This window comes from Ruditapes philippinarum, unplaced genomic scaffold, assembly GCF_026571515.1.
Source record: "Ruditapes philippinarum isolate M1 unplaced genomic scaffold, ASM2657151v2 ctg1290_1_1_1_1, whole genome shotgun sequence".
Lineage (NCBI taxonomy): Eukaryota > Metazoa > Mollusca > Bivalvia > Venerida > Veneridae > Ruditapes > Ruditapes philippinarum.
In genome coordinates this window covers 161,748-177,946 of record NW_026861025.1, presented here as the reverse complement: position 1 = coordinate 177,946, position 16,199 = coordinate 161,748, and the positions used below count along the sequence as shown (strand labels likewise).

The 16,199-nt window shown below is 32.9% G+C and overlaps 1 protein-coding gene across 1 annotated transcript in view; it reads left to right on the top strand.

The window, feature by feature from the left end:
• LOC132714276 (apoptosis-inducing factor 1, mitochondrial-like) overlaps window positions 1–16,199 on the top strand; it is a 43,268-nt gene that overhangs the window by 17,279 nt on the left and 9,790 nt on the right. The window contains exons 12-16 of the mRNA XM_060697105.1: window positions 340–402; window positions 1,023–1,111; window positions 1,672–1,812; window positions 11,014–11,156; window positions 11,827–11,923. Of these exons, the coding sequence (XP_060553088.1) occupies window positions 340–402; window positions 1,023–1,111; window positions 1,672–1,812; window positions 11,014–11,156; window positions 11,827–11,923 (533 nt within the window). The remainder of the gene's footprint in view (window positions 1–339; window positions 403–1,022; window positions 1,112–1,671; window positions 1,813–11,013; window positions 11,157–11,826; window positions 11,924–16,199) is intronic.

Here is a 16,199-nt window from a genome sequence, read left to right as displayed (position 1 = left end):
ACATTTTCAATACAGATGATACTATAGTTAAACTTGGTTCATGTAAACCAATTGCTTGAATGCCCAGGATTTCTTGATGTTTGGTAGAGTTTGATCTCAAACTCTCAAACATAGCTGAAATCAATGGTTGTGATAATTGTGCTTAGTTAATTGGGTAGCAAATCTATCAACAAGACAGGTGCTTTCTGAAAGAAAAGAAATGTTCAGTCCTGTAATTTGTCATTGCTTTACATCTTAATTATAGTAAGATGGTGCATGGCCGTTTATAGCACACTTGTGTACTATTTATGTTTAATTTGTACATAAAATGGGCAAATTTTTTTTTATTTTCTTCCATAGGAATCATGGCAAAAGTTCTTCCTGCATACCTCAGTGATTGGACAACACAGAAATTTAAAGACGGTAAATAAATACACATGTTGGCTTTATATTCTAAAGAAAATGAAATATTAGCCTGTTAGAAATGATAATTTTAACATGTGCTTTTGTGCATTAATTTTTGGCAAGTAAACCAATGACAATTTGTAAGCTTAATTAAAAATATCTTTAAACTCTTCGATTCACAACGCCCAAAACAAAAGGGTCACAGCCAAACATTGTTTTTGTCTGCAATTAATTTCACTTTTTCCATGCTTTGTCTTACTTAAGCATAAGCTAGATTTCAAGATGTTAGAAGTATAATCCTACCAGTTCTATTCATTTGTATATTGTACCCAGATTTTTTGAAAACAAAGTTGTGGCCCTTTATGTATTAAAAATTTGATACATGTGTTTGCCATAGATAGAAATAGACATCATTGAGAAAGCCTAGCTGTGTTCATTTCTACCAAATTTTGTTCTGGCAACTTCAAGGACATTTATTGTCTATGTTAAAAAAGATGGGTAAGGGAGGACAAATTTGTTCTGGACAAACCTCTTTTAGTGTGATGTTGATTTTATAAAAAAAACCCAAAAAAAACAACATTCCTACAGATGACAGAAATGTGATATCATATATAAGAGATTTTTTTCTTGTTTTATAGATGGTATTGATATTATGTCTGAAGTTAGTATAAAGTCTGCAGTATATGAAGATGGTAAGGTGAAATTGGGTCTCAGCAATGGCAAACATGTAAGTTTTACCTTGTAATATTTAGTTCCCTCAGTGTGACACTTTCTTGTTCCACCTTCTTTGTTTTGAGGCTATAATTATAAAAACTACCATATTGTTTTTCTAGAAAGTTTTTCATATGAATTCTAGAAATATCTCTTTTATCTAGCTTGCACATCATCTATTTGAAACATTGTCAATATGAAAAATGTTATTTAAACTGAATGAAATATTCTCTAGAATGTTGGTAATGCTGGGTTGTGAAAGCAAATGGTTATATCAGACACACTGCTCTATATTTTCCTGGTCCTGTAGGTTCCTCGCTTGAAATGATTTTCACTTTATAATTGCGTACAGCAAAGGATTTGGCTTGTGTTATTTTCTTTTCCTGTGCAATTTACAAAGAACCTTAAACAAAGCAAGTGTGCAGTCTTAACTTCATGCTTTGTTTAAATTGGTCCAAAGAGGTCACCTCTTTCAGGCTTGATTTTGTAAGTTATTTTGTCATTTTTTGAAGCATTGATTTCTGCTTTAAGTAATATCAGTCACTATTATAACATATGGTATCATATTATTTCTAGTTACAAGTGGATCATGTTGTAGTTGCTGTGGGTATAGAACCTAACACTGATCTAGCATACAGTGGAGATCTAGAGGTAGATGATCAGTTTGGAGGATTCCGTGTCAATTCCGAGCTCCAAGCTCGCTCCGATATCTGGGCAGTAAGTGCATTTGTCACAAGTTTATCTCACAGTTTAAAGTTGAAATATTTAAATATTTGGTTCTGAAAACATTAATAAATCACTTGTGTTTTGTTTTTTGCTGCTGTTGAGACTGTCAATCTTACATAACTTAAAAAATTCTCACCACACACTATTTCAACTGGTTATATTGCTTCCTGCTGTTAATTTTATACAAACTTTAGGTAAACCCAAAACATAATCTGTATCTGATTGGATGGAATGAATTTCAATCATGTTTTATTTTTATGCCCTAACACTAGGGAGGGCATTTAGATTTTCCCTTGTCCATCTGTCTGTGCTTGCATCTGTTCCAAAATGTTATCACGTGAAGCTCTAAAAGTGCTTGAACTATAGACGGCAAACTTTACAGGAATGTTAATCAACATGCGAAGTTTGTGCATTTGGGGATGCTCTTGTTGATTAATTCAGTTTTGTTAGCTCACCTGTCACAAAGTGACAGGGTTAGCTTTTGTGATCGCTTTTCGTCCGGCGTCCGTCCGTCCGGCGTCCGGCCGTAAACTTTTACTTTAAATGACATCTCCTCATAAACCACTAAGCCAATTTCATCCAAACTTCACATGAATGTTCCTTTGGTGGTCACCTTTAAAAATTGTTCAAAGAATTTAATTCCATGCAGAACTCTGGTTGCCATGGCAACCAAAAGAAAAAACTTTAAATATCTTCTTTTAAAAAACCCAAAGAGCTAGAGCTTAGATATTTGGCATGAAACATCTTCTAGTGACTGTCTACCAAGTTTGTTCAAATAAAAGCCCTGGGGTCAAAATTGGCCCCGCCCCAGGGGGTCATTGATTTTCCCTATATGCATATAGAAAAACTTAAAAAATCTTTTTTTAAAGAACCCATAGAGCTAGAGCTAAGATATTTAGCATGAAACATCTTCTAAGAGGTGTCTACCAAGTTTGTTCAAATAAAAGCCCTGGGGTCAAAATTGGCCCCGCCCCAGGGGGTCATTGATTTTCCCTATATGCATATAGTAAAAACTTAAAAAATCTTCTTTTAAAGAACCCAAAGAGCTAGAGTTTAGATATTTAGCATGAAACATGTTCTTATGGGTGTCTACAAAGTTTGTTCAAATAAAAGCCCTGGGGTCAAAATTGGCCCAGCCCCGGGGGTCATTGATTTTCCTTTTATGTGTATAGCAAAAACTTAAAAAATCTTCTTTGAAAAAACCCATATAGCTAGAGTTTAGATATTAAGCATGAAACATCTTCTAGTGAGTGTCTACAAAGTTTGTTCAAATAAAAGCCCTGGGGTCAAAATTGGCCCCGCCCCAGGGGGTCATTGATTTTCCCTATATGCATATAGTAAAAACTTAAAAAATCTTCTTTTAAAGAACCCAAAGAGCTAGAGCTAAGATATTTAGCATGAAACATGTTCTAATGGACGTCTACAAATATTGTTCAAATAAAGATCTGGGGTCAAAATTGGCCCCGCCCCGGGGGTCATTGATTTTCCTTATATGTGTAAAGCAAAAATTTAAAAAATCGACACGTGGGTTCTTCTCAAACACACGTAAATGAAAAAGGGAAAATTAGGGACACAAGGACTAAAAGATACGGACACCTGAAATAAGATTAACACAAAAATTTATTAAATATACATTTCACAAACAATAAAATTCGTATATAGTATATTCTGTGGATGGCTCTGGCTTGGGCTCCTCGTCTTAGGTCAGGAATATTCTTCTCTTACGTCTAGAATAATGTATAATATAAGATGTAATGAAAGGCTTGACAAATACGGTGTCACGTCTTGCCTGTGGTCTGGTACAAATTCTATGGTAGGAATTACCATGAAATGCTATAAGGTTGATGGGGTATCTAAGATGGTAACTACAAAATACAGTAGTGTTCTACCCTGGTATATGGGTATCACTATAAAATATGGGATTATGGCTATTCAGTCAGGATCTATCATAAATGGAAAATAATGCCAAACTGCCAAACTAGATGATTTAATATAAAGCTTCTATATGAACTATTACTGGCACAAAGTATTCTATACCTTTCTGGTGGCTGGAGATACATCCATATTCAATATAGTATAGGTGTGGTCTGGTGGCTATCTACCAAGGTACTGACAATTTTGGCAGATTCAGGCTGCTATTTATAGTCTCGGACGCTGGGTGGCTAGCTTGGCTAGGGTGCCTAGCTTGGCAGTATCGTCATCGTCTCCGATGACGTCACTGCCTGGCTTGCGCGGGCAAAAATTTAGCCAGTGCCAGCTGCCATGTTTAAATTGGCAGCGTGTGGCTAATTGATCATTAAAACGGCTACAACGTAGAAAATAAGTTATTTTAAGTAATATAACCATCGTAAATATTAAAAGGATGAAGTTATCTGTACATGCAGTGTATGTATGGTTGATTAAAAGTTGATGTCATGAAATACAGTAAATTACTTTAGTACTTGAGTAGTTTCCGGATACGGGTTTATTTTCGGACGTAAAATGATGGGCTTGATCGTTACAATATGCATATGGGCTATTTTCAAAATAATGGCTAGTAGAGGTTTTCTTTAAATAAAAGAAGTATTCAACAGTCTATTATAACTGTTTTTTTCTCCAAACATGTAAAGCTATGTTATTAAGAAGTGTGTGAAGTTTTGTGGATTTTGCTTCAGATATAAAAAAGTTATGCTGAAAAAACAGGCCAAATATGTCAGGAGTGTAACAAAATAGCGTGACACTTTGCAAAATTTGCCATTTTCAAAACACTTCTAAGAAAAACATTGACAATGCTGATAATTATAACTGTTTTTAAGATAAAGTAAAATATATGTCCTTCAAGTAAGTATATAACTTTATAATGAATTACTTATCAGAAAATAAAAAATAAGTTTTTTATAAATAAGGGGCTAAAATATTTTTCACTTATTTTAAAAAAAAAAAAATCTGTTTTGGTGTACACTTTTAATAGCCCTTATAAAATTTTCAGTTTTTGATATTCAAAATTATGATATATATCTCATAATAACAGATAGGTAAAATACTTTTGATAAATTACTACTATTTCTATAGTTTTTCCTCATCTAAATAAACTGGCTTAATTTTGTCAGGAGTGTAACATTTGGTATATAAATAGTAACAGTGATGTCATAAGTTGACACATATACATATAATGTATTTTTCCTGAAAGTCTGAGACTGGGAGTGATCATAAGTGACAATCATGAATGAAGATCATGGTTATATATTGCGTGCATAGATGACATGCAATTGTCAGGAGTGTAACGTAATTTGGTGAAATTTCCGCGTATTCTTTTTTCGAATGCATTATTGTTTTGCTGTGCAGAGTTTTTGACTAATAGTGCAGTTCCGGGAATAAATATTCTATCTGGTGCATATAAGGTAAGTAAAGAATTATCTAAACTTCTAATTTTTGTCTAGAAAGATTGAATTTTTACATTTAAATCAAGATAAATGCTGCTTTTTTATTTCAAGTAACCAAGATTATTTTTTTTACATTTATGCTTAAATAAAGTTAGCAATAACCATTTATATGTAAAAATAAATATAGAATAGGACAGGTTGTGTTGCTATCATAACTTGTAAACATGTATGTGTATTTGTTACCCTCCTGACCAAAAATGGTATTATTCCTTTTCTACAGAACAAATAGTAAATTAAGCATGGACAAATTAATAGTCAGTCTTCCAGCTATAAGAAGGTCAATAGAAAATATAAAAAGATCAAATATAGAGCAGAATAAGGCATCTTCATCAAAAGAAAGAGTAAGAAAGTATGAATGGTACATATGCTGACCATCTGTGTATCAGTGTAGCAAGTAAAGTCAAGGTCACACTTAGATGTCAAAAATTAACATAATCTGTTATAGGTTATATTTTGTGGCGGACCTAGAACTTCTTCATAGTTCAAGGGATTTTGAAATAACTTGGCACAAAAAATCACAATAATAAGACAATATGTCAAGTACAACACCTGCACCCCTACCTCAAAGGTCAAGGTCACACTTACAGGTCAAAGGTTAACAGAGTCTGTTATTTGGTATATTCTGTGTTCCGTCCATTACTTCTTCATAGATTAAGGGATTTTGAAAATACTTGGCACAAATAGTCACAATGATTATATGATATGTCATGTGTAACATCTGTGTCCCTACCTCCAAGGTCAAGGTCACACTTAGAGGTCAAAGATTTACATAGTCTTTTATAGGGTATATTTTGTGTCCAATCTATAACTTCTTCATAGTTCAAGGGATTTTGAAAATACTTGGCATACTTGGTTAGTCTCAATAATAAGACATTATGTCATGCACAACACCTGCTCCCCTACCTCCAAGGTCAGGGTCACACTTAGAGGTCAAAGCTTAACATGATAGATTTTAAAAATTTTGTGTTTCATTTTATTTTTTTTAACAAATTCATTATTACATTTGCAGATCTAACATTGATCATAATTTTGGACTGAATGTCCTGAGATCCATACCTCAATCTTTTGAAATAGCACAATTTTATCCTCATATAAAACTTCCCAAGGCGGGGGACGTTGGTAACTCTGTTACAAATTCTTGTTTAGATATAAACAAATTCAAGTGATCTTTGAATATCCAATTTGCAAATGACAGTTTTCAAATCAAATTAACAATACTATATTGGTAAAGTAACTTCTAATTAAAAAGCATACTTGCTATCTTCAGATATGTACCAGATGATTATGTAGCTGTTGGTCTGACCTCACGCAAAAAGAAAAAGTTTCTTTATGTAGCCAAGGTAAATCTTTTATTTAACATTGGGTTCAAATTTCATAGATAATTAAAATACAGTTTTCTCATTAATGTTTGGATTTATTAAAAAGAAATAGAATAAACTATCTTAAAACATATCTTTATAAGATCTTCTTTTTGACAGGTTTTGCAGGTAGATGGGGATATTCAGCTTAGATTCTTAGAGAGCACCAATTCTCGGGGGATCTACACATGGCCCAAGGCAGACGACATATCATGGCAGTCTCCAGATGACATATTACGAAAATTATCACATCCTACATTATTGCCTGGTCGTGGGTTAAAAATCATGTTTGATATTACAGAACTTGAATTGTCGGAAAAACAGCTAACAGCTTGAGATGCACTTTTTGTCAGGAGTGTAACAGTATATGGAACATATTTGTAACCCATTTTATTATACAATCTAGTCATAAGACCAATTTCAGGAGATCATATATGAACTGTTTCAGTGTTCTATTGTTTATTATGACAGACACTAATTTTGTCTTCATGTTGTAAGCCACTAGTATACATTATCATTTGTGATGGTACGGATTTGGGTGACTTTCTTAAAAGTATGTCTAAAATTGGAGACATCTTTTTCAAATTTGTTCAGGAATGTTTAAATGTCCATTAGTTACAATTGATATTGATCATTTGTTTTTAGAATCTTGTTAATGATAAGCAGCTATACATGTCAGGAGTGTAACAATTTGTTACAAAAATGCTCATGTTTTCATGCTGATCCTGTGAAATAAAATCATTATTTCTGCCATCATTTATTTTACTGTGTTGCTTGTTACTGTCCAAAGTCCAAGAATAGATCTATGTTTATAATAATGATGCACCATTTTATCAGCAAATAAAACTTTCATTTTGTAAATTTGAATTTCAATGGGGGAAAATGCAAAGAAAATCCAATTTGAATAATATTTTATATTTATCTAGCTCATTAACACTTTTTTTAGTATGACAACATTACAGCTATGAAAAATAGGCTTTGAACCTATGCTTAATTTTTTTTTTTGCAAAAAAATAGAATTTGAAAAAGATCATGTATTGTTGTTCTTTTTTGCCTATACAGCTTAATAAAATCTTGATAAGAATTTTATTATTCATTTTTAGCTTAACACCTAGTTGAATTTGTACACTGTAATGGTTGGTCTTGGAAAGAAAACAAACATTTTTGTACTTTATGAAGTTTTCAATTCTAACATTTTTTCAACTTTTCTAACCATTATTTTGAAAGTAGCCCATATAGTAAAAACTTAAAAAATCTTCTTTTAAAGAACCCAAAGAGCTAGAGCTAAAAAAATTTTTTAGGGATGACCATGTTTAAATTGGGTTTTTCTTCCTTAAAAAGGTTTTTTTTTCAAATTTTAAAAGGCCCCTGGGGTGCAAAAAAACGGCCCATTTTTGATAGCCAAGGGGGTTTATTATTTTCCCCTTTTTGTTTTTAAGGCAAAAAAATTAAAAAATCTTCTTTGAAAAAACCTAAATAGCTAGAGTTTAGATATTAAGAATGAAACATCTTCTAGTAAGTGTCTACAAAGTCTGTTCAAATAAAAGCCCTGGGGTTAAAACTGGCCCCGCCCCAGAGGTGTCATTGTTTTTAACTATATGTGTATAGTAAAAAACTTAAAAAATCTTCTTTTAAAAAACCCAATGAGCTAGAGGTTAGATTTTAAGCAGGAAACATCTTTTTGTTGGTGTCTACCAAGTTTGTCCAAATAAAAGCCCTTGGGTTTAAATTGGCCCTGCCAAGGGGGGGGGGGGGGGGGGGGCGGAGGTCATTGTTTTTCATTATATGTGTGTAGTAAAAACTTAACATCTTGAAACATCTTCTAATGGGTGTCTTCCAAGTCTGCTCAAATAAAAGCCCTGGGGTTTAAACTGGCCCCGCTCCGGGGACCTATATACAGGTGAGCGACCTCAGGGCCATCATGGCCCTCTTGTTAGTTTTTTACCCTTGACTTAATAAAATATATATATTTTAATTTGTGTCACAAGTAGCCCTATAAATATTTGACCTTGAGTCATAGCACTTTACAGAAATGTTGGTCAGCATGTGTAGTTATGCACATTTGGGTTTACTTGTGCATTATTAAGTATTTATAGCTATTGCCCCTAGTAACAAGTTTGAAGTGTTTAACATTTGTCATGTGTTACTCTAAAAGTATTTGACCTAAGGTTAAAAAACTTTACAGAAAGGTTGGTCAGCATATGTAGCTGTGCATTTGGGAACTTGCTTGTGCATTTATTCAATATTTATAGAGTTATTGCCCTTGACTTAGTTAAAAAAGTGTGATTTTCAAATTTTCAACTTGCATTGCACAAAGTCAAAAAAAGTATTTGACCTAGAGTCATGAAACTTTACAGAAATGTCGGTCAGCATGTGCAGTTGTGCCATGCTTTTATTTTCTTTTAAGCATACTTTAGGATATAAAATTGATATTTGGATTTCTAGCAGGTCAACATTGGGAAAAAATCAAGATTAAAAAATTGTATGTCATTTTATACCCCAACCACTTAGGGGTAGGGGGGAGTCTGCTAGAATTTTCTTTGTCTGTCCATCTGTCATACTATCCAGCTGTATGTCAGAAGACCGGCAAAACAGTGGAATGTGGGGGCATCCATTGCTAATTGTCCCCCGCCTTTTCGAAGAAAAAAGGGGGATATAGAAATAGGCTCTGTCTGTCTGTCTGTCTGTCTGTTAGGACGTCTGTCCGGACGGACATCTGTACGAACCAGATTAGGTACTTGTGTGACTTGAAGAACATATGGGTAACACAGTAAAATTCTCTTTTGATCCTATTCATTCCGTTTACTGTGTGTCTTTTAGCCATTTGTGTACTAAAAATGTGCCCAGAAAGATCAAAGGAAAAGTCACTAAGTACCATTTTTGATATTCCGGTCTATCGCATCTCGACAAGAGGTAATATGTTTAGGTACGTCAAATACCCCAACAACTACCAATCCTACTCACTCTGTACGTATTGTTGGGTATTTTTAATGAATTTTGATGTATTGTTTGGTACTTTTTTAAAAGTCCGTCCGTCACACTTTCGTGTCCGGTCCATAACTTTATCATTTATCAAAGGAATCTGAAATAACTTGGCACAAATGTTTGTTAAAATAAGACGATGTGTCATGCGCAACAACCAAACTTACCTCCAAAAGGGCCCCCAAGGGGGGCATTGCTAAATTTTAAAGTCAACATTTTCTATTTGGGGGGGTATATTGTTGTGTCCGGTCCCCTAACTTTCTTTCTTTGGGGGGTTTTGTAAAAAACTTTTCCAAAAAATCCCCCTTTTTCCAAAAAAATGAGACGATTTTGTTCCCTTTGCGGCAATTTTTCAACCTTGAGGTTCTTTTTCCTTTTTAAAAATTTAAATCAAGGGTACACTTGGGGGGTCAAAAGGGAAAATTTAACTTTTAAGTTTCCCCGGGGGTTTTATTTTTTGGGGGTATAAATTTTTTGTTTTCCGGTTTATTTTTAATTTGTCCAAAAGATCGGAAAAAATTTTTGTAATACTTGCCAAAATTTTTTCACTGATAATAAAAACAATGTTTTCATGCACAACCAAAATTTAAACCCCCAAACCCCAAGTTCAAGGTCACACTTAGAGGTCAAAAATAAACATTGTCTGTTTTAGGGTATATTTTGTGTCCGATCAAGAACTTCTTAGGGATTTTGAAATAACTAGGCACAAATAGTCTCAATAAGAAAACACTATGTCAAGTACCACACCTGCACCCCTACCTCTAAGGTCAAGGTCCCACTTAGAGGTCAAAGGTTAACAGTCTGTTATATGGTATATTTTGTGTCCTGTCCATAACTTTTTCATAGATCAAGGGATTTTGAAAATACTTGGCACAAATAGTCACAATGATAAGATAATATGTCATGCGTAACACCTGTGTCCCTACCTTCAAGGTCAAGGTCACACTTAGAGGTCAAAGATTTACATAGTTTGTTATAGGGTATATTTTGTGTCCAATCTATAACTTCTTCATAGTTCAAGGGATTTTGAAAATACTTGGCACTAATAGTTACAATAATAAGACTATATGTCATGCATAACACCTGCACCCCTACCTCCAAGGTCAAGGTCACACTTTGAGGTCAAAGCTTTACATGATGAATTTTTAAATTCTGTGTTTCATTTTATTTCTTTAATAAATTTATTGATGCATTTGCAGATCTAGCATTGATCATAAGTTTGGACTGAAAGTCCTGAGATCCATACCTCAATCTTTTGAAATAGCACAATTTTATGCTTCGTTTAAAAATTCCCTGAGGTGGGGGACGTTGGTAACTCTGTTACAAATTCTTGTTTATTTCTATGTTTATTTCAAAGCTTGGGAAAATATTTTTATCTGTTTATTTTATATAGGCTTATGGCTTTATTTTATTCTGTTTATTTTATTTAGGCTGGTGACTGTGCATCATTTTATGATGTTAAACTAGGACGTCGGCGTGTAGAACACTTTGACCACGCCTCAATGACTGGTAGACTGGCAGGATTTAATATGGCAGGAGAAAATAGGCATTATAGACATCAGTCCATGTTTTGGTTAGTTATCTCCCTTGTTGTACTTTGCTTAATTAATATATCTGTCTTTAACCATCTTTGTGTATAATTTCTTATTGGATGTATATATAATAATTATATATCTTAGTGGATCTATGTACAGTATCCTATATTTTTGATTCTTTCATAAACATAAATAATTGCACTTATCCAAAATATCAGAAAATAAATGTGATCTAAACTCTAGAATAATTTGTCAAATGAGTCATTTTGACTATACCAATTATGTCATTAATGGGTGTGTATATGAACAACTCTTTATGTTTTAAGTGTATTTAAGTATAACTTATAATTCTAGGGTATATAAATGTGCATTTAATTGGTAATAATTTTGGTCCTTTTTCATAAACATGAACAAAATCATAGTCTAGAGATCTTAGGAGTCTACATGTTCAGTATTTGTAAGAAAAACTTTTACATTTCAATTTTTCATTTCCTAATACCAATATAATTAGGTAAATAAAATTTGCTTTCATATTAAAGTAATAATTTAAGTAATTTGTGAGATTAAATTATTGCATTTAAGTATTGGACAGTTTTGGGGCTTTTATCTTCTTAATGAAGTGATATACATAGATGTTTCAGGTTTACCTAATGACACCTGTTATTATTTTTAAGTTAATTGATATTAATTATTGATGTATATTTCCAGGTCTACATTAGGGGGAGTGGCTGACTATGAAGCTGTGGGCTTGGTGGACTCGAGACTGGAAACTTTTTCAGCATTCAGAAAATCCTATCCCAAAGAGGTGAGTTTCCCATGCTGTGTGTGTTTTGTATTAATGATTATGACAGAAATATACTTCATTTTACAGGTATTGAAGGTACAACATCATGTGAACCTTTGCTTATAGTAAATGAATCATTATACTGTAAAGATATATTTTATTGTATTAGGGGCATACCTGAGGTTTTCAGGTCTGTTCATAGAATGACATGATTCCAAAACTTCACTTTTCGTTATGAACATATTTAAACCATTGGTCTAGATTTGTTTGTGTAGACTGTACAGGCTGTTACTGTATAGCTTAAATTAATTGTTACAAGGGTAACAAGATACTGACAAAGTGGATTCTGGCCTATTGTTTATAAAGGTTTAAAAAAATTATGATCAAAATTCTTCATAATTTACTATATTGTTTAAATTATGAATGTTTGAGCACATACTTGAATTGATGGGGTGAGTTTTTAGGCAGTTCTTATGAATGGTCTTTAGGCAATATGTTTTTAAAGAATTGATCAATATTTTTATTTTGACCTAAAAAAGTTGGGAAAGTGTATATAAGTTTTAACTGGTGGATTGGCAGATTTGATGTCATTTGTGGCTCAGAAATTATTTGATTTTGAAATTTATTTAAGTTTACATTTAATTTTAGATAGCAAATAAGTGAAAATTGGTAGATAAACAACTCAAAATGAGATCCATTTATGACCATTCCCTGAAACTTAATTATGCCAAAGGGGCATGCAGTTTTATCTTATTCCTCTGGTTGGCTTTTTGTCTATCTGTCTCTTTCTTAACAATACAATGTCTGCTCTGTATCTCTTAAAATATTATCAAAGGAAGTTTAGATTACTTGCCACAACTTCATGTGTATACCCATAATAATATAAGATGAAAGTGAACTATTAAATAGAAAAGTCTGTATACCTGAAATAGATTTGCAAATGTAATACTGTACTGGCAAACATAGATCATGGTCAAGGATACTTACAGGCCACTTTCGTTACTTACCTCGATTTTTTTTGTCTGTCTGTCCATCTGTCTGTATCAATCTTGTAAACTCTCTTGACTTTCTAACTGATCTGTTATATTCATGTATTTTAATAGTGTGCAAAAGGATTTCTGAATTTTGTAAACATATACAATTTAATTTCTTTGTTTTTGTTGAGTGAAAAGGCTATGTAGGAAAATAAGAATACATATTCTGTTTATGTGTTAACTTTGTATATTTCCTTATTTAGATAAAGATTGTTTGTATTTGGAGGTATATTGCCTCACCTTTATGGTACTATTGTTTTTATAGTATCTAAGTGTATAGTAACAAAAGATTGTCTTAATTTAAATCATAATTTTATGTTATAAGTAACAATAAGAAGTGTAGTGTCTGAGAAGTCTCATTTTTTATTTATCTCCCAAAGTTTTATTATTTTTTAAACTACCGGTATGCAAGGGAAAGACTTCAAACTTATAACATAAGATCAAAACAAAGAAGTATTATTGTTAAAGAATTGTTAAGATTTTAAGTCAGAGAGGTCCTCTGAGAGTAAGAAAAACCAAAATAATAACAGTAGAACTTGTGGGTAAGACAAAGTTGAAGGAAATTGCTTGAAAAGTTTGAGACATGAAGACTTCAATTTATGTATTTGGCTGAATTGACGTCGAAATGTCACAAGACATCAGAACTTTGTAGTTCTCGATTTAAGCTAAATTTACTTACAAAATTTTTGTTGTACAGATATTGCATACAATCATATTTTGCAGTAATATAATCCACTTAGCAATTTTTGGAATTTTGAGTTCATGCAAATCTCAAAATTTGCAGATTCCTAGTTTAATCTTAGCTTTGTGGTTTTCTGAGATTTAAGGTTAATTTTGACTTCAACTACATGTACTCACTGATATTTATACTAGAGCACTGTCTGACAGTATCAGGGTTGGTAATATTAATGTCCGTAGAGGTTTAGGTATTTACAGTTTTACAAAATGTTCAGATTTATGGCCTTCCAATTACAATGTGTAAAAATTATGATAAATATGCAAATTCACTTTGAATTGTGTAAATAGGCAGTGAAAATTTGCAAAGAGAATATTATATTAGAAATCTGTCTGGAGCAATTGAGGGAGTTTGGTATAACTTGATACAAATTTTTACCATTATGAGACATAGTGCCACACAAATAATCATGTTTTAAGGTCAAAGTCACACTATGAGTTAGAGGAAAATGCTTGTTTGGAGCAAAACATGTATATGCATGAAGGCATTTATTGCACATGGCACAACTAATCACTACTGTGAAGAGGGGTGCTTCATGCAAATTCAGGTCTTTGTTTCTAAGGTTTAGGTCACACGTAGTTGTCAAAGGTCAGATGAAAGTTTGAAATTCAGACTGTATAGATTATTTAATTATCTCTTAATTAAGAGATTCTAACTCAAATGTTTGTCATTTTGACGCTGAGTCATGTGTAAACAGGGCCCAGGTAATGCAGTGTCAGTCACTCGAAAGATGATTAAATAAACAGATGTGTCAGCATTTTCTGATATAACCGTTAACCATCATAAGACATAGTTCAAGGGCATGAATAAGGTCCCTAGATGAGAAATAATTTGATATAAAATAGCACAATGTTCACCATTGTGAGCACAGGTGCTAGTGGCATTGATTTGACCTAAAATGTGTTTGACCTTGTTATTTATACAATAAAATATCAATATATTAAAAAAAAAAAAAAAAAAAAAAAAAAAATTTTTTTCACTGTTATATTATTATAGACCGGCGTACCCTTAATTTTCTTTTCTTTCTATAATAATATAAAAGTGAAAAAAAATTTTTTTTTTTTTTTTTTTTTTTTTTAATATATTGATATTTTATTGTATAAATAACAAGGTCAAACACATTTTAGGTCAAATCAATGCCACTAGCACCTGTGATTGTGAGCACTCAGGTTATTTTGTTACACATAATACATTGTATAGGTCAAAGTTCAGAAGAAGTTCTGAATTATGTGAACAGATAATTTTTTTCATCATAAAATGAAGGATTTTAAAAGTTCATAATGTATAATAAAAGTCCATATATGCTTGTTTGTTTGTTTTTATGGCACACCAACACAAATTAGATCATATGATGCTGAAACAGGAAAGATGATTTTGACTTACCTCGGGTGTTACAAACTGAAGAAAAACCACCTCACCTGCTGGAGCTAAGAGATGCATAGACACCAGTTATTCAAACCCATTTATTCACCTCTTATGATTAGACAGGGATAAATGTTGGCTGCAATTCTATTGCCTCAACCCTTAATGGCAACCCCTTAGCCACAAGGGGGATCTATTGCCTCAACCCTTAATAGCAACCCCTTAGCCACAAGGGGGATCTATTGCCTCAACCCTTAATGGCAACCCCTTAGCCACAAGGGGGATCTACTGCCTCAACCCTTAATAGCAACCCCATAGTCACAAGGGGGATCTATTGCCTCAACCCTTAATAGCACAAGGGGGATGCAATGTCAAGGTCACTATGAAATGATCAGATTTGTCTGGAGAATATCTTCTACTGGCAAGATGGAATTTGTATTACTTGATAGAAGAATTCATAATCAGAAAGTGTAGTGCTCTGATCATGAACCAGGCAGCTTGGTCAAAGGCAAAAGTAACAAAAGTTAAGAGGAAACCCTTGTCTGGAGCAAATCTTCACCTTTTTATACAATTTTGCACAAATTTTCATTATTATGAGGTCTAGTGTCCACGTCAATTTGACCAAGGTCGGCTAACATGCAAATAATTTTATTCATTTAATTCATTACCATGCATATTATCAGTGTGTCGTATGTATTGTAGCCATGCATTTCAGAAATTTAAAGGTAAGACATTTTTTGGGTCAAGATCATTTTGAAGAGTCTGATTATCACCAAACTTAATCTTTATCTTTCTTACATCATCATGCTTATTTAAACATTTCAAGTTCTTGTATCATGAAAACATGATAACAGTCCTTCTTAAGAGCTGTTAGATAGATTATCAGTCTTGATTTGATATGCATTTGATTTCATTATGCAAGGCCATTATGTAAGGCTGTTTAAAATAATTTTATGAAACCCTACAAGTGATTAGTAATACAAAAAAAATGCAAATCACCAAATATGATGTAAAATATCACAAAACACAAAGGCACATCTGAATAACTTGTAATTTGTAGAATGATTTTTTTTATGCCCCCACAAAGTGGGGAGCATATAGCGTTGCACTTGTCCGTCCGTCCGTATGTCTGTCCGTCCGTACGTCTGTCCGTACGTCCCAAAAT